The 25548-nt window shown below is 42.7% G+C and overlaps 1 protein-coding gene across 1 annotated transcript in view; it reads left to right on the forward strand.

Annotated features, from left to right (window-relative positions):
* Positions 1–25548, forward strand: part of KIAA1549L (KIAA1549 like) — a 130017-nt gene that overhangs the window by 36249 nt on the left and 68220 nt on the right. Inside the window, exons 2-3 of the mRNA XM_050975897.1 lie at positions 20445–20777; positions 23591–24205. Coding sequence (XP_050831854.1) covers positions 20445–20777; positions 23591–24205 — 948 coding nt within the window. The remainder of the gene's footprint in view (positions 1–20444; positions 20778–23590; positions 24206–25548) is intronic.

The raw sequence follows: 25548 nt of genomic DNA on the forward strand, positions 1-25548 counted from the left end.
TAATTATCTTATTAAGTTAGAGAAAAAAATAAGTGTTTGGATAGGTAGGCAGGGGAATTGTCCCCCTTCCCCTGCTGAATCCTCAGCAAGCTTGGTCATGGCCACTGAAACCAGCTGAGGACTGGCATGGGCTCCAAATGTCAAGGGTGGATGGATCCAAATATCAAGGATAGATCCAAATTCAAGGATGGATCCAAATTCAAGCCAAGGATCCAGGATGATGCAGGGTCAGCAGAGTGAAAACAAATCCTGTTTGTGTTCCAGCTGCAACTCCTTTTTCTCTTGAGTGAGATCCTGAGAGGCATTTCTTCATCTTGCTGGCATTTGAAGACTTTAGGAAAATGTGTGTTTTATGCCCTCTCTATTAGTGCTGTGATATTTTAATGAGCAGCCCCTGGGAGTTGGCACTGTGACATTAGTTCTGGGTGAATGCCTGGTAAGGTCCTGCCCCTCTGTGTGTGGAAAAGGTTGTTCTTGGTCTCGTTGGAAATGCAGCAAATTTGTCACATTACTGACAGAAATAAAAATGTTTGTTTTCTCTCAGCTTTTTGAAGAATGATCTTCATTTTATTCCTGGTGAACAAACACATCTGTTTTCATGGTTTGTGGTTTTTTAGTAAATTGTATCTAGAATGAGCATCCCAGTCAGAGAGTTTAGATCTAGAAATAAGTGTTTGCTCTTGTATTTGTTTTGGTTCAGGGTAAATTTGGGAGAGAATTTTCAAAGGGCTTTTTTAGGAAAGTAGATGTAATTTTTTTTTTGTTTTTTTTTTTTTTCAACTGGTCTGGGAGAAAATATTTCTTTGGAGAAAAGTGGAAAAAAACCTGTTTATTAAACAATATTAAACAATATCCTGTGAAGAAAGGAGGGAAGGGTGAAGGGAAAGAGTTTTTAAAGATTTTTTTACTTCTCATTATCCTGCTCAGCTTTTGTCAGTAATAAATTCAGTCAATACCTTTAATTTGAGCCTGTTGTGCCTGGGATGATATTTTGGGGATATCTCCCCCAGACCTTATCTCAAGCCTTTGTTGGAGTTTCCCTCCCCTGTCCAGCTGTGGAGGGGAGTGGTAGAGAGGTTTTAGTGGGTGCCTGGCCACATTCCTTGGCAGTTCCACAGCAGGAGAGTTGTCACCTCTCTGGGTGACATTCATTATTTACATTAAGATTACTTATTCTGTAAGCAGGTCTAAAAAAAGAATTTTCATTTTCAAATAAAATATTTGAACTTTCATTTTCAAATGAAACATTTGAAATACTCTATTTTCAGGAATATTTCCTTGTAAGTTGATTTTTGTTGTTGTTGTTTTTTTCTTTTTTTTAATTAAAATGCTCTAATGGCTTAGGTAATTTACCTGCCTTTTATTTAATTTTAAATAGTTCCATTAAAAATTCTTTCCTATTTTCTTCATCTGGATTGGAATAATTCTCTGAGGGTTTTTTCTGCCCTTCTTTTAATTCTAGTACCATTTAGACCAGCATATGCTTGGAAATCAGGTGTATTTATTTCCACAAAGTGGCACTCAGTATTAAATTTCACCTTTCTAAAAAATACTCAGTTATCTACCCAAAGTAGCAATGTATCCAAGACTTTTTTTTTAGGGTAAAAAACCCCATAAAATCACCTTGAAAAGAAGAGGTGATTTTAAATAATACATTTTTATAGCTAAAATTTTAATAAAATTTTATACCCAAATAAATTTTTATACCTAAATTTTTAGGTGTATAAATTTTTATACGTAAAATTTAGTTTGAATTTACTTTTAATTTTGGAGAGGGCAGATCACCGAGGGCAGATGTCCAGACTCTGCATGAAAATGTTGATTGCTGTGTGCCTGGCAGCTTGTAAATGCCAAGTGCTTATTAGATGTTTATGGAATTATTTTCAGGCACTTCAGCTGATGAGGAGCTTGCAAACTGAGCCTCTTTTTCAGGGGAAAAAAAAAAAAAAAGTGTGTATGTGTGTTTATGTGCATGCACATAAACCCCAAAAAGAACTTCCAGAGCTCCTAGAAATGTGACAAATCTCTGAGGATCCTTCATGTTGTGTTGAAGTGTTTATGTGTTTCAGAAGATGAAGACCAAGCTACCATGTAAATCTTTAATGCATAGAATTTTAAATTACTGTTTAGTGAACTCATTGTAGAGGGAGGTGAGAAGAAACCCCACAGGAATGCAATATTGTTAATTTTAGCTTCCCCTCCTCATGTTTTCATTTTCTTAGGAGTTAATGTGTCTCTGCTCAGCAACAAGTATCCTTTAGGCCAAATAGCTGAGATGGGTGCATTTGGGGGTGCATTCTTGTTTGGGGACAAGAATCACAAATTTAGCTGTCTTTGTAAATGATTCTTGAAATTGTTGGTCCCTGGGTAATGAGCAGATGCACAGCTCAGGAAGACAGGGTGCTCTGTTTTGGTGACTGAGTCTGGAATTTAGTCCACCAACTTTGGAAATGTTGCAATAAATAAATAAAACTGTAGAAAGAAGGGGCAGTTTCCCTCTGACATGTCACACAACACTGTCACTCTGTGTCCCAGCCTGGTCTCTACAAGCCTTAGGAATATGGGGGGAAGGAAGGGAGGCTGGTTGGGCACAGAATTCAGTGATGCTTCTGTACAACCTCCTCCTTCCCACAGAGAGAATAAATATCTTCCTGGAGAACACTGCACAGACCTACACATCCTTCCTGAGGGAACGTGTCCATGAGTCAGGAGTTGTGGGTGAACGTGGAGATGGGATTTGCCCCAGCAGGGAGATGATTTGCAGCAAGAATGGGTTTGGTAGAAGTGTCCAAACCACTGCTCCAAACTTGTGCCTTGCTGAGGTTTGTGGTTCAGAGCAGCTTTCCTTGGATGCCTGGCAGGCAAAGATGGGTCTGAAACCCTTCCAGAGAGAGCAGGGAAGGTAAAAAGGGAAAATCAGAGGCCACAGGAAAATAATGTTTGGGTGCTCAGTTAAAGAAGATAGTTGATATTTTGGATAGAAACTCCTTGGTGATGCTTTGACTCACCTGGATGTTGATGAGGTTGCATTGCAGTTTACCTAAGCCACTCTGTCTGTATTAATCAATATGTAATAAAAAATCCAAAGAAACATTATTAATTATCTACCTAAAAATGCAATCATAGTTTTTTCTCATTTTTTAAAAAAAGAAATAGCTTGTCTGCAGAGAATCCTGCTTGTTAAATTGTGGGGTAGTTTGTAGCCAAGCAGGAGGTCATTGATCACTGAACACAGATTCTTCCTCTGTCTTTCCAAGGCAGTGGTATTATCTTAAGGATATTTGTCTAAATGCTTTTGGTTTTGGTGTTATACCTTGCAAGCAGGGAGCAACATTGTTCTCAGCATTGGTGCAAACCTTACCCCATGATTTATTTGTCTCTGCTCAAAGACACCACATTTTCCTGGAGAAACAGTGGGCCAGCAATTATTATTTTGTGGTTAAATCACTGGTGGCTCTTCCTCCAAACCCCTCAGGTCAGCTCAGAGGCTGAATCAGTGCAGAATGCCTGAGCTCTTACAGAAGACTAAATATACCAATATATTTCTAATCTTGGAGCCCTTTGCCACACTGAGGGGAACCACTGGAAGATATTTTTCACCTCCCAAATGTTGTTTTCACTTAGCTGGCTGTGGTTGCTCCTGGATAACTGGAATGCAGTACCTCGAGGCACAATGTGTGGTACCAAGAGCAGTGTGACAGAGTGACTAATGTGCATCCACAATTAAATAAAGTTCCTGGAGATTTATTTTTTCATGTGATAGTGCCAAGAGATCTCAAAGACTTTGATGCTGGCAGTTGCAGTAATTGTACAGCATCCATTCTGCTGTTCTGGTAAATCAGATTTCCTGAATTTGCCTCAGCAGAGGTGCAGACTCCCATTTTAACCTGTTGCCTGTAATCTACTCAATTTTGATCTACTGAGAATCAGATTTAAATTGGGGATTGGTTTTTTTTTTCTGACAAGATTACTTGCAGGTATAGAATACATTTCATTACTGATTCTCCACATATTTCATTTCATACCTACCTGAGAGTGAAGGTGATGAACAGAATAGCTTACAAAAAGGCTTGTAAAATAGGGAGGAAAAAAAGCTACAGACAGGAATTTAAATGAAAATTAATTTATTTCTCCTTGGAATTCAGAAAGTAAGACTTGCCTGTAGGATTATCAATTTCCTTTGCTTTTACACCTTTTCTGACTGGGTGTGCTGCTGGGTGATTTCCCAGAAATCTCATTTCTACTTTCCTCTCCTCAATAGCCTTGGGTCCCTTGAAAAGCTGGGGACCAAAACTAAGGAGAAAAAATAAAAGAAAAAGGGTAAAAAATAATAACAAGATAGAAACAATTGCTGATTTCTGGCATATTTTTCTGCCAAATTTCCCAGAGCTCTCTGGATCTGAGTGCTGAAGCAGCAGGTGTGATTCATCCCTGCCCTGCTGCTCTTGCAGCTGTTTGCAGCTGTGAAAAGCAAGATGAAAATGCTGCCAGATCAACAGATGGGCCTTTATTCTTAGAAGGGATAGGTTTTAAAAACAGGAGCCAAGATATTTTAGCACTTCCAGTGCCTTCCTTGGATGAGATGGTATTAAGTGACTGCAGTTAAGATGAGCTTTACTAAAACCCAAGTGGTTCAGTAGGTTCAGGGAAACGGGGATTAGAGTTGCCATGTGTGCAGCAGGTCAGAATGTATTTATGTAAATAACTAAAAATAAAGAAAAAAAAAGTTGACTGAGAAGAAAGCTGGCTGTATTTCTATTTAAAGAGCTCTCTCCTAAACAAATGGAACCGATGTTTGTGCAAATGCTGCTGTGCAAGGCCTTGCTGAGAAGATAAGAGAATTGTGCCTTCATGGTAGAGCACAACAAGTCACACACAGGGAGCCAGAGTTTAATCCCATCCTGGCTCACCCTGCAGTGTGGGCTCCCTTTCTAATCCATTGTTTCTCTGTGATGGGGATAAATGTGTGGCATTAATTTTTCAGCTTCTAGCTAAATTTTGCACTGCCAATGAACCATCCTGTTTCATAACAGTGCAGCCTCATTGTGATAGCTGCCAGCTGAGGTCCTGTGATTGATGCTATTAAGTCATGTAATATACTGCCTTCTGTTGTCAAAATGTATTTTTGTTATTGTCAGCATTTTAATGTTTCTAGGCAGAGTTCTAAATAACTGATGCAGTAAAGGAAGCTTTTGGTTGAGAAATATGGTGCCCTGTGGTTGGCAGGAAGGGGGATGTGACTGAAACATATTGATGACTTTGAAATGGCAACTCTTGAGATGACAAATCCTTGTGGGAAATGGCTGTTATTTGTTTTTTAATTGGAATTCTGGGAACGTTCCTCGTACTCTTTTAGGCACCACCTGCTAATGAAAAAGCAGTAGCCAGTGAAGAATGAAATTAATTGTTAGTCTTTTCTTTAGATTCAGATCTCTTTTGGTACAACCATGAGAAAGAAATAAATGGGAAAGCCAACAAGACAAATCTCTAGACTATGACCAGAATTTGCAATCTCATTTCTGCCCTTTCCTGCAGAAATAAAGCATTTGGCTCCAGCTTAAGGTAGTTCAGAATGGCACCTGTCTTTGAGCCCAGATGTTGAGGTAAGGACCAGGTGTGTCCCTCTCCTTGTGGGGCCAGAGGAGCCTCCAGCAGGGTGAGCTGGAAGAGTGCTGTTCACCATGTCACAGAGCTGCCAAGGAGCATTTTGGGCTTTCCTTCTGCTGCTCAGCTCTGATCTGGCCATAGCTAATTGTGAAACCAGAACCTGTCTTGATTTTTCAGCTTTTTCCACCCCCTCACCCCTCAGCTGCTCTGGTTTGCTCTTTCAAGGCAGCCCCTTTGGCTGTGCAAGCCAGACTTTCCCAGGGGCCAGCTTTGCCCCAGGGAGCTCTAATTCTTTGTAAACTCGTGATCCACACCCCTGCCTGGGACCCTTGGAGAGTGACAGGAAGACAGGAATGCAGATAGAGCTGCCATAGGTGTGGTGTGAGAGCTGCTGGGGAGCAGGGCAGGTCCCACAGCTCATTGCTCCTCTTGGGGCTTGCAGGGAAGAGGGGGACCCTGGAGGAAAAGCTGGCAAAGAAGCACCCTTCATTGGGAGAGTTTTGAAAATCATGAGGTAGGTGCACCTGAGGCAAATAAATATTTGAAAAAAATAATTTAGATCCTTTTTTTCCCTGCTGGTGAAATTGTAATGGGCATCTTCTGATCTCTTCATGTTCTGCATCCACACTGTGACTCTTTAGTGTACTCACAGCTTTAGTTCATGGCTCACCCGTGAAGTCACCAGCTTTCTGTGCCAGTGTCCTCACTGATGACAGAAAGGCAGCAACCTTTGGATGGAAATTTCTTCCCATGAGTGTGGTGTGTCACCTCTGTGCTTGCACTCACCGTTCCCAAGAGGTTTTCCTGACATCCAGGCCAGTGAATCTCGACAGTGAGGAAGAGCATGTGTTGAAAGAGTACCTGAAGTGCCATAAATCTGACTTGAGAAATTTGCTGATGCTCTGCCCTGCTTGGTGCAATATGTCACATGTCAGGAAGGTTATGGGAAGAAGTTTTCACCTTCACCTTCTGGAGCAAACCTTGGATGGTCAGGGTTGCTTTTTTGTAGCATCAGGTACTTGGATCTTAATGCTGATCCTTTGACTGATTAAACTCTTAACTGAGTAAAATGAGTAATGAATGGTTGCATGACCTGAAAGTTTTAGCACCTTCTTCCTTCATGCCTTTTCTCTTCCTATATCTTTATTTAATTTTTAAGAAATAACCTGTATTCTTTAGTTTCCCTTGGTTATCCCTATCTCATTTGAATGAGCTCATTTAAATAACAATACCAGCATAGAGCAGATTAATGGAAAACCTTCTTAAATACTAGATAGTGCATGTGTTTGACAGTGCAGCAATAAAGCTCCTAAAATCCTGGTTAGGCTGAGGGCTTTAAAATCCAGATATTCAGTTATACTGACATGAATGCAAAATGTTTCCACAGTGTGTGTACAAAGGAAAAGCCTGTCTGAGTATGGCATCATCTTTCTCTTTTTGTTAGAAGTGACTCTGCATGTCCCTAAAGATTAACTGAGTGGCTGGAAAGAAATTAGGGTCTGCTTTTGTTGGAGGCTGTTTTTAGAAATAGCTCCCAGAAAATTTTTGGAGAACAGGATCTTCTGAAACTTTAGCAAAAAAGAGCAGCAATCAAGTGACAAGAAATATTGTGGCAGTAGCCAAAGTGGGTCACAGAGATGGGATTTTTGGGGGTTTAGTTCTGAGTTAAGCTAGAAGTTAAAAATCTGGGGTTCAGCTGGGGATCTAAGGGGAAGATTTTTGATTTCTGCCCTACCAGAGCCATGCTTGCCATTCAGTGAGGTGGAGCATGTGAGTTCCATGAGCAAGCACAGCAGAAGGCAGCCAAGAAACTCAATACTCTGGAGGGAAAAATGCATCTTATTTGGTTTTGTTTTGAACTTTTCAGAGGGAATCTTTTACTTACTGTCTATTCAAAAGCCTCAAATCTTTCTCCTGTACCTTGGAGATTTAAATTAGGAGACCCACCAACTTGTGCAGTGCTTTTTACCATCTGGAAATGGCATCATTTTTTCTTTCTAATAATGCCCTTTCTTCCAGGCAGTGTCTTATTTTTGAGAAACCAGCTGGTCACTGAGTAATTGTTAACCATTTACAATTAAAAGTGACTTCAGCTATTAGTAGAATATTGTTGGCCCTGTAGCAGTGATCCTGCTTTTTTAAATGGTTTTTTTAGGGCTCCTGTCATATCACAGGGAAGATGTTGTCTAATGATCTGACAGAAAATGCTAATGCCTTTATCTCAGGGAGAAGAATCAACTTTTTCACACCACATCACCGATTAGTTGTGACATTTTTTGTGCTTAGGCAGCCAATGCAAGCACAGAGCTGCTGCCTTTGGGTGCATCCACCTGCTTTATCCCTCTGTCTGGCTCTTCCTGAATTTTGGGATTGCTGCTTTGATACCTGGGAATTAAAATCCCAAACAATTCAGACAGATCCATCACTTTTGCAGGAAACAGGTGAGGAGCAGGTGCAGGCACCTTGTCCTGGTGGTGGTTGGAGTGTTCATTGCTCCCAGGGGAGCTGCCTGGAGCTGGGGTGGCAGCTAAAGTAATTCTGCAGCATTTTGGGGTATCCCACAGTTTGCTAGTGTTCCTATTGATTTTTCAGATTTAAAAGCAATTCTCAAATATTTGCATCTGTGCAAGGTTTCTTCTGGGTTTTGGACTGAAAAGTGAGATTTGACTGGGCAGTTTTTTAACATTTTTGCCACCAGTGACTGGGCTTTCCCTTGCTGCTTTTAGCCTCTTGTCCTCTGTCCATGAGTGTGGCTGATTTTTTTGTTTTGGACTGATGCATTGTTCATAGGGGTCCCAGGATAAGGGAAGAGATGAGAATGTTGGCTCCATGTTCAGAAGGCTTGGTTTATTATTTTATTATATATATTATGTTAAAACTATACTAAAAGAATATAAGAAAGGATTTCATCAGAAGGCTGGCTAAGAATAGAAGAGGAATGAATAACAAAGGTTTGTCTGTGACCCAGACAGTCTGGACAGCTGGGCTGGGATTGGCCATTAATTAGAAACAACCACAGAGACCAATCCCAGATCCACCTGCTGCATCCCACAGCAGCAGAGAATCATTGTTTGCATTTTTTCCTGAGGCCTCTCAGCTTCTCAGGAGGAAAAATCCTAAGGAAAGGATTTTTCATAGAACATGCTGGTGACATTGGACAGCAGAGATAAATATTTGCATTTGTTTCCAAGAGGTGAGAAAAGGGAATGAGGCAACATATTGTTAGAAACCTGAGCTATTGACACTTTTATGCAGCAAAGACCCTGAAAATCAAGACTAATGGGCTGTGCACAGTGAAAGTCATAGAAAATAGAAATGACTTTTAAACAGCTTCATGATAGTTTCAAACCTGAGCCAAGGCTTTGTTTACTGTAGAACAGACAAGGAGCTTAAAATTAATTAGCTAGTTGATATGCATTGCTCATTAATGTGTAAAGGATATTGCACTTTGTGTGTTATACCCTCAGCAGGTCATAGCAAAGTTGCAGGTTGATTTGTTGTTCAGGAGAATTTAATTGCTGCCTGTCATCCTGACTTGACCTCAGCATGTTCTCTGACTGCTTCCTGGGAGCTGGAAGTTTGCTCCACATCAGAGTGTTTTCCCCCTTTTTGAGTCTGAGCCTTTGCTACGTTTGTAAAAGGTAGGAATCAAAGGGCAACGTTGAACTAAAAAACAAAAATCAGATTTTTTTTAAAGGGATTGCTTTAAAATGAATAATTTTTGAAAAGTCTATATGTAAGGAAGAGCAAGGTGTTGTGTATAAGATTTTTTCACCTAATTTCTGTCCTTTTTAAGAGGGGAGAGAGGAAAATCCCAAAGCCTCATAAAGCAGCTTTCTGTGCTGTCCCTTACCTTCAGTGCTGTCTATCCTGCAACAGAATAGAGTTTTTCTAATCTAAGAAAAAACATGCATTTTATGTGGACTCTTTCCTAGCCACACCTTATGTTTGTAGTGCCATTCATGGAAATAAGAAGGATTTCCCTCCAAAGAAGAATGTCCCAAAATTTCAGCTCAATATTTGTCTCTTGGATCATTCATGTATTCAGTATTTTAACCTTTCTCCCTTTTGAGGCTGTGCAATAGACTGCACTTTTTTGGGTTCAAGAATCACATTGTTTACCAGGATTGATAAACACTGGTTGTTTGTTGCAGATCTTGAAGAGAAAATTGAATTTGGATTTGATTATTTTGTTGCATTTTTCTAAAAAAGTTATGTCATTTGCTCTTTTCTCACCCTCGCTTCAGTATGACCTGAAAGCTTTCTAATCTAAAAATCAATATATATATATTTTTTTAAGGGCAGAGACTTCTGTACTTTGAAAGCATTATCAGTGGGGCAGACAGAAAAACCAGGATACTTCTGTGTGTGACCTACATTTCTTTCCTGGTCTTCACCTCTGTATCCTTCATCACAGGCAGTGGAAAGAGCTGGAAAGCAGCAAAAGACATGGTGGGAACCTGGGTCCTTGTGTTGATGCTGTGAGCTTGGCACCTCTGAGATTGCATCTCTCCCAAGGCAGGATTAACTTCTCTCCTGGTTATCTTGCTGGAACAGAGCCCAAACAGGGCTGCCCAGGGCACAGCCTCCCTGCTTGCCCTCCACCTCTTAGCCTGAAATATCACTGAAAAGCTCACAGAGCTTGTGTGTGTGTGGGTGTTACCTCCACAAACTGCAACTCCAAAGCTCTGAAATAAGTTGAAATTACTAAGAATGAGGGTGCTGACCCTTGAGGTCAATTAGCAGCAGCAGTGGCTGAAGGTGCTGGTGCTGCCAGCTTGTTTGTCACCTCCCTCTGCTGAGCTGTGGCACCCCAGGCACGTGGGGAACACATGTGAATATGTGAATATACCTGCACATCCTTGTTTTGGTGTCCTGGTTTAGCCTCCTGCTGCTGCAGCCCCAGGTTGGGTCTCCCTTCTGGGGGGAGGTGTTGGCTGAGCTGCTCCTGGTCCAGAGGGTCTTCTCTGCTCCTGGGCTGTGGCCTCAAATGTTCCCTTGATGTTCTTGGTTGGTGAGCAGAAAGCTTTTTGGCTCAAGGGAACATTCACAATTGCTCAACAAGCATGTCAGAATATATTGTATTATGTAATTTGGCCCACAGTTCAACCTTTTGGAAGCACTGTCGTTTCTTTAGGAAAGTTCTGCAAACAATAGTTTTATTTTTTTTTCCTTTGGAGAATAATCTAAATGGCTTTTAGCAGGAGCTCTCTGCTGTCTCCTTTTGTGCTGACTTTGGTGGGGAGTTTAAATTCTGAAAGCTTTATTAAAGGAGTAGCTTCTAGTTAAGAAAATACATATTTTTGTTGCATATAATAATAAAGCTGTACTACTGTTACTATTATTGGCTGCTTAGTTACTGACAGTAGAAAAACATGCTTCCTGTATTTTGCTGCCTAACCCCAGAGCCTAAGAAGAGCAGAGTTTGCAACCCAAACTCTTCTCATGCTTTTTGAGAATTTGATGCCATCCTTTTAGTCTGTCCTAGCTCTGGAAATTTAAAATAAGTAAATAACTTTAACCAGCCCTGTGAAAAATATCATATGCTTAAAAATCATGCCATTTAAAAACAATTTAGCTTTCTTTTTTTCCCCACAATTTCAAGAATTCAGAATTTTCATGTAAAGAATGAAAAATCAGCTACCAACATAGTGTGTTTTACTTAAGATTTTTTTTTGGGGGTGTTTCTTTTGTTTTTCCCATGAAAAGCCTTCAACTATTGTAAAACTCAAGGTAAAAGCAGGAGAACTGTCAGCTTTGCTGTTGGTATGCTCCCAAATGACCTTGAATTTTTTTTGCTACATTGTTCATTAAATCATTAATGCTGATGCTAGCAGTGTCTACAGCCACTTTCCTGAATAAACACAATTCCTTTGCAAAGGTTTGTGCAAATGTCTGTTTGCAAATAAATAGGTAAGCAGCATGCTAAAGGAGGCTGTCAGGCCCACAAAGGTATTGATCCTGAAAATGTTGCTGAAAAAGCACTAAAAATTAATTAAAACAATAACATATATGGAAAATAATAACAGATACATAAATGTACACATCATTTATTCACTTCAATCTGTTGAAAAACCAGATCAGCTCAGGCAGAAATGATCATAGGGATGTTCAGCAGGCTCAAGGGCAGAGCCCTCTGAGTAGGTTCTTGCAGGGAATCAGGACTCCTGGACAGCTAACCAGTATGATTAAGCAGAATCCATTTATTGTTTACATGATGCACTATTTGCACATTCTAGAACTACTGCACACACATTTCCTGATTGGTGCCTCTGTCTTGTCCATGGGTTCTGCAGGCACTTCTCAGAGTAAGTGACTGGTTACAGTCCAGGTGCTTCACTGCCCTCTTTTATCCAGTTCTTGTGGTCTTGGCATTCTGTTTCTCAGCCTCTTCTTTCTTAATTTAGCACAATTTATGTCTTGGTAACCTTGATGCATTGCAGAGGGCTCTGATAGGAATAACTACAAGCAGTTTGGCTGGGGCACAGCGTGGCCTGAGTTGTTCAAACACATTGTGCAGGTTGTGGTTTCTGTGTGATTTTGTGCAGTTATCCCATGGCATGGTGTGCTGATGAACCCTCCTCTCTTGCACTCTCATTAGCTAAGGATCCAGCTGAGCATCTGCTCTGAATCCAACGTGCAGATGATTATTGTATTTGGGTTGCTCCCAGATGAAGGAAGGAAGGAATGAATCTGACTCCATGTTCTCAGAAGGCTAATTTATTATTTTATGATACTATATTATATTAAAGAATGCTATACTAAACTATTCTGAAGAATACTTACAGAAGGCTAAAAAGATAATAATGAAAACTCCTGATTCTTTCCAGAGTCCTGACACAGTTTGGCACTGATTGGCCAAAGACTGAAAACAACTCACAGCAGAATGCAATGAAACAATCTCAAAACACATTCCAAAGGAGCAAAACACAGGAGAAGCAAATCAGATGATTATTGTTTTCCTTTTCTCTGAGGCTTCTCAGCTTCCCAGGAGAAACATCCTGGGCAAACGGATTTTTCCAGAAAATGTGAATGCCACAGATGAGGCTGCTGGGATCACTGCTGGCAGAGCTGTCCCCTCCACCACCAGAGTGTGGTTTTCTCACCCTGACTGATCCATTGCACTGCTCAAAACCTCCCTCCTGCTGCTGGAGCAGATTAAAGCCTCCCAGCAGAGCCTCCTGGGTGGCAGAAGGGACACTTTGGAGCCCCAAGCCAGGCTGGCACTCAGGACAAGTCACAGCAGCCTGTGGCTTCCCAGAGCAGGGCTGGTGACAATCGTGGAGCTCCTGAGTCCCTGCAGCTGACATTTGGGCTGGACAAGCCAGAAAGGCAGGCCATGTCAAAAGCTTTTTGGCAAAAAGTGCATTTTCCTTGTAGCCCTGTATTTTAATTGATAGCCAAGAGGTTGTCCCTGATGTGCTGCTGGAGCGTTGGGACCCAAAGGGAGCTTACTCTGTGAGGGCAAGGAAAGTTCACCACCATCCCAAGCAGAAAATCTCTGCTCTGGTTTTCATGTGAAAAAACACATGGCAGTGCAATTGAAATGACCAAATATTGTGCCCTAACATTTTTCTATTATTTGTTATGAAGTCCAAACTTTTGTTTGTTGAAAAGGAAATCTTGTGCAATGTGGTACCTCCTCACAGAGATTTTCCCTTGCAGTAAAACTGTTCAATTTCAACAGAATTTTGATGGTATCAGGAAAAAATACTTTTTACTGGCTGTCAAAAATAATTTTCTAAGATCACTGGAAGAAGGGCTTTTTTTGGATGTATTGGTGCTTTTTTATTGTCTGGCTCTTGTAGACATTTACTGATAAAAACCTCCATTGACCCTAAAACCTCCATCTTAGCTTTATATATATTACTATATTCTAAAACCTTAACCTCTGTGTTTCCCACCATGTGATATTACACACTTCCATTCAAACTCCACACCCACAATCCCAGTTCTATAATTCCATTTTGGAAGCCTTCTCCACAGCCTCAGGTCAAACGCAGTGTTCTCTTGAGGGTCAGTGCCTGTCAGCACAGAAAGTCTGAAATTCTTAGCATCCAGGGTTCCAGCAGCTATGATGTAAACAATCTCAGCTGTTGGTAAAATAATCTGGGTTTAAATCTATCAGGATAGAAGCTTGGGTTTGGAAGGTCAAGATCTAATCTGGGAAAAGTTACAGCTGAAACAAATGTGAGAAGGTGCCTGTTGAACCACTTAACTTTTCCTATAATCTGCCTGAAAAAAAAAGTGGATATTATTGAGATACCTGGGAAGAACAGGATTTAGTTTTCTGGTTTCTTTACCTTCATTCTTTTGCAGTTTTCCCTGTCTCTCCACCATCCATTCCTGCTGTAGTAGCTGTGGGTTTGGCAGCTGCCAAAACCACCTTTGTTCTCCCTTCCAGTGTGATCCTGGTGGTCCCTCCAGGCAGATTTCCTGGAGGATGAGCACAAAGCACACTGACCAGAGGAGCAGGCGTGGCTTGGCCTGGGGGAACCAGGGCTCAGGACAGGTCTCTTGTAGGTTGGCTCCTTGTCAGGGCTAGAAAACACTTGCATGTTAATTGTTTTGCAAAAAGAGTGTAATTAAGCTGCAAAGGCCTCTGGAATGATGCCAAAGTGAGATGTATGGGATACATAGGTTGGGATGTAATGACCTCATCAATGTATAATTGGGATAACATATGATGAAGGCATAGTTTTTGCTATTCTGCACTGTGAGCAAGATTTTGATATGCTCCATAGCTATTTTTATAAATGCTTTGCTGAGCATTTGTATTTTCATTGGTAGTGTATTTCACATCCTTTGGCTCATGAAATCTGTATTTTTGTGCCATTTCTCCAATTGTAAACACTTAATGAATAGCGAAAAAAAATGACAGCATTAGGAAAACTCTGAAGTGGTGCTATCATCATACAGTGTAGGCTTAATGCTCTTCAATGGAACTAAATTGCAGAACCCTGTGATTAGGGTGTGCATTTTTTCACTGGTGTAACAGAGATTACTGTTAATTTCTGTTAATTCTGTTAATTTTCTTATCATATCCCTTACCAGTCATATCTGACTTTTGGGCACTCAGTCTCTTGTGGTAAAACAATAATAAATGGGAAGCATTGTACTTTTGAGAAGGAAACAAAAACCAATTTTTTTTGTCTTTTAGTGGCATTGTTTTAAAGAGGAGTTGTAGCCCTGGGATAGCCCTATCTGGTACTGGATGGGGTTGGGTTAAAGTGCTAAGGGGTCTCTCAGCAATACTTGTAGGTGGGCTGTTGTTCTTCTCGAATCCCAGAATCATGAAGGTTGGAAAAGACCCCTGAGAACATCAGGTCCAACCTTTGGCCAACTAAACCACATCACTAAGTGCCTCATCGAGCTATTTCTTGAACACTCCCAGGGATGGGGACTCTGCCACCTCCCTGAGCAGCCCCTTCCAATGCTGGACAACCTTTTCTGTGAAGCAGTTCCTGCTGATGTCCAACCAGAACCTCCCCTGGTGCAGCTTGAAGCTGTGTCAGTTTAGGAAGGGCCCCTCAGTTTGGGAAGGATGTTGAGATGCTTGAGCACATCCAAAGGAGGGCAACAAGGCTGGTGAGGGGCTTGGAAAACAAGCCCTGTGAGGAATGTTTGAAGGAACTGGGGTTGTTTATCCTGGAGAAGAGTAGGCTCAGAGGTGACCTTATTGCTCTGTACACCTTCCTGAAGGAAGGTTGCAGATAGGTGGGGTCAGTCTCTTCCACCAGGCAGCACTGACAGAAACAGAGGGCACAGTCTCCAGCTACGTCAGGGAAGGGATAGGATGGATATTAGGAAGAAATTTTTCACCAAAAGAATAATAAAGTACTGGAATGCTCTTCCCAGGGAGGTGGTAGAATCACCATCTCTGGATGTGTTTAAAAAAATACTGGACATGGCACTTGGTGCTATAGTCTAGCTGAGGTGTTGGGGCACAGGTTGGATTTGATCTTAGAGGTCTCTTCCAACCTCATTATTCTGGGATTCTGTGTCCTCTCATCCTGTCACTGGCTGTCTGGAGGAGAGGCCAATCCCCACCTGGCTCCACCCTCCTGCCAGGCAGTTCTAGAGAGTGATAAGGTCAGCCCTGAGCCTCCTTTTCTCCAGGCTGAACACTATCAGTTTCCTCAGCTGCTCCTTCAGACCCTTTACAAGTTTTATTGCCCTTCTCTGGACACACTCCTGAGTAGCCCAGAACTGGGCTCAGCACTCGAGGCGTGGCCTCACCAGTGCCCAGTACAGGGGGACAGCCACTGCCCTGCTCCTGCTGGATATTTCTGATCACTTCTGATATTTCAGATCATTTCTGATCCACACCAGGTGCCATGGATCACGTCGCCCACCTGGGCACACCCTGGCTTGTATTCAGCTGCTGTTGACCAGCACCCCCAGCTCCTTTTCCCTTTCTAGTCACTCCTCCCCAAGCCTGGAGAACTCCATGGGGTTGTTGTGACTCAAGCACAGGACCTGGCACTTCACCTTTCTGATCCTCATCCTGGTGGCCTCATCTCATCCCTCCAGTGTGTCCAGATCCCTCTGCAGGGGCCTCCTACCCTCCAGCAGTTCAACACTCCAGCCCAACTTATTGTTGCCTGTGAACTTCCTGAGGATGCCCTTGATCCTCTCACCCAGACCATCAATAAAGATAATAAACAGGTTGGTTTATTATCTTTAAATAATCTTTTATTTAAAGGTAATAAACACTGATCCCTAATGACTGTCCCCAGCTGGATGTGGCACTATCCCCACCACTCTCTGGGCCCAGCCATCCAGCCAGTTCTCAACCTTGCACATGTCCAAGGCATGGCCTGCCAGTATTTCCCAGGAGAATGTTTAGGAGACATTATCAGAGGCTTAGCTGAAGTGTTTGTTGGCAAGTAGTTGTATTTCTCACAGTCTGATTTTTTTATAAGGTGTCTTTGGAGTTACTCTCCCTTAGGGCTGATTGATTTAGAGCTGTATAAAATCCAGATTGCTTATGTTTGGATTTTTGGTGTGCTTTATATGGCTACAAATAGTCTTATATAGGTATTATTGTATTCCTAAAATTTAGCCTTTACAGTACTTAATAGCAGGTGGGGGTTTTTTTGTCTTTTTTTTTGTATTTTTTTTTTTTTTGGTCTCAAAAATGAATAATTAAAGCAACTTGATTGGAAAATTTAAATTCTGTGTTCTATATGCTTAAGGTTATGAAAAGATACATAGTTGACATATAATGGGGAAGATGTCTTTGTCAGTCATGCAATAAGATTTCTGAGTGTGCTCTTTATCTGCTTCACTTTTAAATGTTATCCATCCAGGTGATAAGTAAGTAATCTGTAAGTAATGCAACCAACGTTGAAACAACAACAACCTTCTGTTGTTGAAGATGCCTTTGAGTTGATATTTTGTATTGACTCAGAAGTGGCAGAAGGACAGTGTTAAGGTGATGAAGGTGATGAAGAGAAGGTGAGGGATGCCCTCATGGCATCCTACACCTTCCTCATGGGGACCATCACTTTATTAAAGGGGAGAGGTCAGGGTCCTTATCACATCTTTAGGTGTGCACAAAAGTGCTCAGAAATGTAGAAAACGTGGTTTTCTCCAAACTGCACTGATTTTTAACTTCCTGCTCTGACATATTGGAAATGTTCCTCATTATTGCTAGTGGAAAGGTGCCTCATCAGTGATGGCTGTTGTAATGAGGTTACTGCTAGGTGGATTTTGGGATGGTTGGAGGTGGTGGTTCATCAGTAGGCTGAGATATGAAAGAATAACAGGTAATCTAGAGGCAGGAGGAGCAGCTACTGGTGTGTACCAGCAGTAGCTCAGTGCACAATGCATGCTGTGGGGAGTTCTCATTGTGGCTTTCCTGTTGATTTGAATTGGTTGTCTCCTCCTTCATCATGTGTGTTCAGCTGTTGATAGATTTAGAAGTGAAATGTTTTCCTGCCTGCCCTTTTTTCCATGATGCAGTCCTGATTTGCACAGTTTTTGGTAGGGGGCTGTAGTGGTTGGTGCCATCCTAACAATTCTCAAGCACAGAGTATGTCCTTCAGTTTAAACTCCATGTGTTGTGTCTGTCTGGTTCCTACCAGGATGCTGAATTTATGGCAGTTTGAAACAGATGCTGGCAGTCCATATCTTTCCATAGGCATAGAACAAAAGAAAATCTGCTGCAGTGGAATGCCAGTGTCATACATAGGTTGCAGCATATTGTATAATTTTCTTAATGCCTCAGTAACTCGGGAGCTTGACTTCATTAAGGGGCATGAGCAGAGAAACTGGCAGTTGGTAGGGAATGGAGGGAACAGGAACTGAAGGACTGGAATAAAGAAGTGGCTAGAGGATATTTTTATTCGGCGTTTTATCTTCTTTGCAATATTTGAACTTTTCTTCACTTCTTGTCAATATGAAGTAACATCAATGCTTTTTCCAGGTTTATGTTGTCTCTCTGCTTGTAATCATTCTCATTAAACCAATGTGTGAAGAAATGTGTGAAGAATGGTGCAGTCTGTGAGAGGGTTGATGCTGACAGGTTTTGCTGTTTTGGAAAAGCAGCAAACATTGACTTGCTTAAGTCCCCTTTAGGACTTGTGATAGATTAGTTCTAGGACTGAGTGCTAAAAGAAATCCCACATGAAGGCTTTGCAGTCATTTTTCAGTTCTGGTGAAACAAGACAGTCAGAGGTGCAACAGGTTGGGTAATGATGACTTCACCAGCAGAGATATTTAAGTTGCAGGTTGCCTAAAGTCTGGTTTTGCAAAGCACATCAGCTAGTTCTTAATTTCACGCACATGTTTGAATCCATTCTAGCTGAGCAAAATTCATCTCATCATCTTTCCTACCTTCTGTTAAAAGTCTGCCAGGCTCACAAGGAAGGAAAAGCCACTAAAACACAGTCTAGAACACAATGTGCCTTCCAACATAGGGTGGAGCACGGAGAGCATCAGAAACCAGGCCACACCAGTCCCCAGTCCCCTGATGACACATCAGCAGCCAAGGCCCAAGTACAAAAGTGTCCCTTCTGTGCTGCAAACCTCTCCTGGTGGGTCAAGTTCCCTGGTGGACTTTGCAGCCTCCTGTCTGGCCTGCTGACCTTCTGGAGCAGCTCCATAAAAGTGGATTGGGCTCCCTGTTCCCCTGCTTGTCCCTGCTTGCCATATGTAGCCCTGTGTCTGCCTTCCTTTGCTTTTTTCCAGATCACTTGTGTGCAAGTTAACCTGTGTCAAGTAGAAGGTCTGGGGACTTTGGTTGCTTGGAGGGCAGAGCTCTGTTCTGGTGCCCATCCTGGAGCTGCTTCCCTAAACCAAATTGCTTCTGGAGACTATAATTGTTCTTGCATCTCAGTGAAGGAGATGGTAATGGCTGTTTTTCACCATGGTTTAATAAAACTCTTTGAACACAGGGATAAAATGGGAGATCTCACATTGTTTTGGGTTTTTTTTTTTTTTTTTTTTTAAGAGAGAGAAAGTGCTGAACACAATTCCAGCACATTCCTGTGGAATGCACACAGGAGCCTGAAGGATCTGGTCTAATCATCTAGTGTGGCTGTGCATATGGAGGATGGTGGTGTAAAAACCTAGGAGGAAAGAAAACTGTGGAAAGAAAGAAAGAAATTGAACTTTAAATAGGTGTAGCATGAGCCATTCTCCTCCCTTGTGCTGTAAGGTCTCCTGCTGCTGGATCCTGTCCATGTGGGCTGATCCCAGTTGGTGTAGTTGGCTCTGCTGACCCTCGGGTTTATGGGTGGCTGGAGCCAGTGTCCAGCCCATTTTATGTGTCTTGAGATCTGCTCTGCTTGCTTTTCCACACCATTTTGTTGAGTTATTCACGGGGCTGTGGAGGAGGTTGGCATCCCCTGTGTTTGATCCAGATGTGCTGCAGCTGGAGGGCAGGATTTAGCTCCATGTTTTCCCTCTGCTTGGCTATGCAAGGGGACACAGATTGGCATGGTACCAAGTGCCAGGACTGAGGTTTGATCTATTGTCTTGACTTGGGGGAAGGGAAAAAGAAACCCCACCACCTTAAATTTTACCCTTGAGTGAATCTTAATCTCTGAATTAGTACAAATGTGAGTGTTCTCATTCTGTGATTTTAGGATAACTGTAATCATTTCAAGAAAACAAAGACTAGGAACATTATGGTGTTGAATGCAGAGTAAACTGGTGTTTGAAATGATGTGTTGAGCATCTGCACATGTCAAAAAAAGTGTTTAATGTCCTATTTTGTTTTGGATCTTGCCCCCCTCTCCCCTTGTTCATCCCTGTTTTATTTTCTTCCTTTTGTGCCTGTAATTGCGCGCGTTATTAGAGCTGGCAGGATGAGCACCTCCAGATGCATCCTGCAGGAACACAGCCAGTGCTGACTCTATTCCCATGTCAGACTGCATGCCAAGGCAGTGAAGCTTGCTTGTCAAAACCCATTCCCTTTCTGCACTGCTTCTAAACCCATCTTCTCACACAGTATTTTGACACAGGGTGACTCATGATAACCTCAAGAATTGTCCCAGGCTTAAGGATGTGTCTTTTGGTATGTTGAGACATCCCTGGTAAAAGTAGGATTTTGGAATAGCATGGTCAAGGTAGCTTTCCTTATTGTCAGATGAAACAAGTTGAGGGGTTTAAAATCTGTTGTGTTGAACCTCTCACTGGGTTTCATGTTTGTGTTTAGTTCTTTTTTTTTGTAAACTTTCTTTGAATTTTTATGCACCCTGAAAACAACAACAACAAAAAATTGACTTGTTTTACCAGAATTAATTCATTTTGTGTTGGGATTTGTAGCAACAAGAAAACAACTCTTCATTTTGGGGAAGAATATACTCATTTTCCGTATTATTTTACAGGTGTCAGGCAACAGCATGTCAATGATGCTCCTTCTACAGGATCTTTTCCTAACTGGAGATCTATACTATCACCAACACGGCCTTCCACAGAAACCAAGACCCCCTCAGTAGCTGATCTTTCTCTGGGACAGACTTTGGAGAACGCAGACTTGCTTCAGATGATCAGAACAACGCTGACTGGCGCCCGTGCCAGGACTTTGGATCAGATGCACCTGTCACCCTCCCTGTACCAGGGCAGTGGGAGCAGTGCACCCCAGGAACCCGCTGAGGTCTCAGCCGAGTCGCCTCTGAGGCCGTCGTCTCAAGATGCAGATGACACAGCTGCTCTAACAGGTTTGCCTCAGCTTGGTATGTTTGCCACACTGCCCACCACACCACCAGTGACACATTTGAGTACAGCTGTGCCATCCCAGCCAGTGCCATTAGAAAACACCCTCCATTTCCAGAGAAAGTACGTCAGGATCAGACATGCTTGCTGCTGTTCCATCACCATCATTCTCCTCATTGGTAATCCAGTCACCTCATGCCATTAACTTTTCTAAACCAGCTGTACTGCCCATCCAAGTGCCTTTGTCTGCAGATCCTGAAGGTTTCTTCAGCACAGATTCAGCTAGCTCACAGGTTAGTGAAAGCAGGAATAGTGCCCTAAGCACGGTGCATTCAAGTGTGGTGAATCACAGAAGGGGTCCCAACTTGTTTATGGGGGCCATGCTTTTCATTGGATCAACAGCAGTGCATTTCACAGAGTTAGTGGGAAAAGGGTTTCCTTTGGAAAGGACTTCTTTGTCGTCTGTATATTCTGATATTCCTGGGTCAAAAATGCATCAGTCTTCCCTGACGGTAATTTCCAAAAGTTTGTCACAGTTCCTTGACGAGAGTATGTAAAAGGTCTAATTTCCAAAAGTTTGTCATGGTTCCTTGATGAGAGTATGTAAAATGTCTCTTCTACTGGGGCCATTTAGGGCAGCACTGGCTGGCAGAATTAGTGGTACCCCTCTTCTGTCATCATCAGTTCAGGATAAAGCAGCTGTTCCTACATCAGTCTTCCATGCTGTGGGTACTCCACATCTAACACCGCCTGTGAGTCACCCTCAGTCTTTCACAGCACTGACTAATTCCACTACAGCCTCTCACCCTGCACCTTTCATGTCATCCAAGCCTCCAAGAGCTCAGCTGAGGTCTCCAGCTCAGCACAGAGCACGTCCTCCCTTTCACTGCCAATATCACTTTTTCCAGATGCAAAGCACGCTCACAGCGCAGTGCTGCCAGTAGGAGAATTTAGAAGCAAAACAGATTTTCTCTTTAGAAATGCAGCACACTCCTCTCCAACAAGCCCAAGGTCTCCCTTGCTAATGGAGACAAACGAGGTGTTTACTGGGGCATCACGCACAGCCAGTCCCAGGATGGCAGCAGCCAACCAGGACAGGCTGCAGATCCCTCCTGCTGCTGCCTCTGAATCAGAACTTTGCAGAAATTGGACTGATGGAACTTAGGCAAATAGCATAAGACTCCCAGCTGCTTCAGCCCTGGTCTCCCAAATCCTGGTGGCTTTCCTGTGGCAAGGACAGCTCAACAGCCTTTCACAAGAGGAGTGACAGCAAAGATGTCTGTGAACTTTAACGCTAATAATATTCTGCATTATGGAACTCAGCTTCCCAAAGTTTCTCCAGATATCCAAACCTGTACACTCCTCACAGGATCAAGAATACTAGACACTGTTTTGGAGATGGCGATGACGACTCTTGATCTAGCTGCAGTGCCATTTGATTACTTCCACTCTATGCCTTTCCAAACCTGAACCTGCTACCACAAATACTTCTGCCACTACTGCTTTTGTGACTGCACATCTTCCACGAGGAGATGCAGAAAGTTCAGATGTAACTGCAAATGAAGACAGAAAGATGAGAGTACCCACTCTTGTGACCCCACGTGCAGAATATTCATCTCCAAGAGCTTTAAATCATTTAACCTCTGGTCAGGCTTTGCATTGCCTCTGTCATGCCTCCAGTGTGGGTTATGCTGCCATCACTTGTTTCCATGACAACAGTGATGGGCAGCCACAGTTGTGGCTCTTCCAGGATTTGGAATGCAGACTCTGAAAGCAATTTAGATCCTGTCAGCCTTCCTGAAGTTGTAACTTCAGCTTCTACGTGGACCAATAAAGCACTGCTGTCTGCAGCTGGCATTAGTATTCATTCGGTAAAAACTTCAATCCAAATGAAAAAAGGGAAGTTGCTCCAAGTACTTTTCCACTGGAAGATGACTGCTATGCACTGTACTCAGACCTAATACAAATCAGCAGACTCTCTTCTCCACCCCTTCAGCAAACTATACATATACATCCTATAGTCAAAACATTTCAAATTTACCCTTTCCTGAAAAGAATAACTTTTCAGAATTTGATGTAGATGCTCTTGCACTGAAAACATCTCCTGTTCAGTATTTACCCATTACTACTGCATTGACAATGCCTGACTCTCTGCAAAAAAAGCATGGAAACGCGGCTGAAACTGTTGATTTCTTCTGTGTTGGAGAGGTTCCTGTCAGTATACATGAGAAAGTACCATTTCCATGTGCCTCCTGTTAGTGCTGCAGGTGCTCTCCCTAGCTCTCTAGAATCCCAAACAAGTGATGCTGGAAAGATTACTGATCAAAACATTAGGCACAGCACCAGTGTTGGTTTTTCAGCTCACTGATAGCTTGACTACTTCAGCCCCAAACAAAAGCAGTGTCACCCTCAGCACACTGCCAGCCCAGTCCCCCTTCCCTGTCACCTTCTGGTTAAGATGGCTCAACTCTCAACTCCCTCAACTCTCTCTCAACTCTCTTGTATAGTTTTATCTGAGAAGACACTGGTTCTGGGAATTTTCCAGAATTTGCAGAAAACCAGTTGAGTCCCCTGGTTATTTGTTTATGGCTGATAAATATCCAGCCACATTCAGTGAGGAGGAGTGGGACACAAGTGCTACAAGTCATAGTCTAGCTCCCGGTAACATATCTAAAAAAGCTACCAAGGGCATCCCATTGCAAACCCCTACCACCAGTGCTCTGCAGTCAAGTCATCATAACTTCTGTCCATGCATCACCAATACAGATAGAGTCTCCTTTTTTGTCAACAACCAACTTTACCCATTCTGTTCTTGCAGTGTTATCTGGAGTATCTTCTGGTGCAATACCTACAGTAGAAACTTCAGAAGCAAAACCACTAACAAGAAAATCATCTCCAGCTTCACCAGTGCCAGCTTCTTCCTTCTTTTCTCTAGGCACTGAAAACACCCCTTTGCCATCCGTGATGGCTTTAAGCACACCGATACTGACACTAACAAAAAATAACACTGCCACAAAACTGGCACCGGATCTGAGCTCAGTAGGAACACAGGCAGATTTTCCTTTTGCAACAAGAAACACGACTGCCTCACCTCTGGACATGCCAGCTCTGCTCATAACCCCCAAGAGCAGCACGGCCACAGCTTCCACACTCGCACCCACAGCCCACGTACCAAGGCAGATAGAAACAACAGTAACTGACACCCAGGAGTTCCCGAGCTCAGACATCACCAAAAGGCCAACCCCATCCCCACTGACAATGACAGCAGCTTTGACATCTATTACAGCATCAGCGAAAACAACTAGGCTTCCCCTTCCTGCCGTGGAACTCAGCCCTGCTCCTCCCGGCACCACGGCAGCAGCCGCTTTCGCTAACATGACGGCAGCTCCCTCCCTGGATTGCCGGCTCTCTGCCAACATGATGGTGAAAACAGGTACGTGCAGCCTCTGCCTCTGCTGAAGGGCACTCCTGTGTCTGTGAGGTGTGAGAAACACACCCCAGTGTCCAGGAACGTGGGGCACTAGTGATTGGTCTGCTGTGCTGATAAACCAGATGGGTATGGGCAGTTTTGTTAGTTGGGAATGGTGTTGGCTTTACTTGTGGCTTGGGTTTTGATGCGAATGTGTCAAATGAAGCGGTGATATCAGGTGCTGTGGAGTTCAGGGGTCACTGCAGGAGCACCTGTGTGTAGGGACAGCTCTGTAAGCTGGGATGGTTTAGTGGCTACTTCTCAGTGAGGAGTCTGTGCTGCTGGAGAGGACGGTGCAGTGACCTGCCTTGGTCCTCAGCCCTGTTTATGCACAAAAACCTAATTCTGTTCTAGTATGAACACCTTATTCTATCAGTACAGATCCATTTGAAAATTATGTTTAGCATTTACTTGAAAATGGGAGAATTTTGAGTTTTCCATGTGAAGAGTGCCACTTCTGGCTGTTTTTTCATGGGCAGCTTCTCCTTAGCTGTAAGAACTTTGAACTAAAGGGGCCTGGAGAGGTACCTTGCCTAGGGTTCTTCTCATGGATTCCTTGTGGCAGCACAGCACCAGAAGATGTGTGTGTCTGGGAGATCTCAGAAAAGAATAGGTGCAGAAAAGAGTTTGTGACCTTGCATGATGCAGGCTACAGTGAAATAAGCAGCTTTGGGACCTAATGTGTGTTTGTTAGCTGCTAAATATCCACATCAGTAGCATGATGAGTACAACAGCTCTTTCTAAAGATAAAAGTAGCCTGTGTACAGCATATGATTGAAAGTACTCAAGCACAGCTAAAAAACTCTTCCTGAAAATTATAAGAGAAAAATAAGAAGATAGTCATAGGTTTATTAAAGAATTATTTTCTAAATAGAATTATTTTCTAAAGAGAAAATAATTGCAGCAGTGGAGCAGCAGATTTATTTTATGTAACTGTGGCCATGAAGACGTGAAGCCTGCCTGTGCAGCTCTGGCTCAGTCCCCTGGGAATGCTGTGCCAGTCTGTCCTCAGGCAGTGAGTGGCCTCACGCCTCCTTGGAGAGGCAGCATGGCAAAGACTTGTTGTTGCTGTTAATGAAATTGCATTTGTTAGACCTTTCTCTGGAAGCATGGAAACAATGGGCTATTGCCATGGGAAGAACAGGGAACTCAGGAGCTGCTGAGCCCCTGCAGTTCTTGTCTTTGGAGCTGCAGCTAATCCAAGCTGCTTTGATGATCCCTGCACAGCCAGCCCAATGTAAAACAATTAAAGAAAGCAAACAAGAGTGTGGTAATGTCTCAAACCACCCTGTGGCTTTTGTTGCTCC

The sequence above is a fragment of the Serinus canaria genome, chromosome 5, assembly GCF_022539315.1.
Source record: "Serinus canaria isolate serCan28SL12 chromosome 5, serCan2020, whole genome shotgun sequence".
Taxonomy (NCBI): domain Eukaryota; kingdom Metazoa; phylum Chordata; class Aves; order Passeriformes; family Fringillidae; genus Serinus; species Serinus canaria.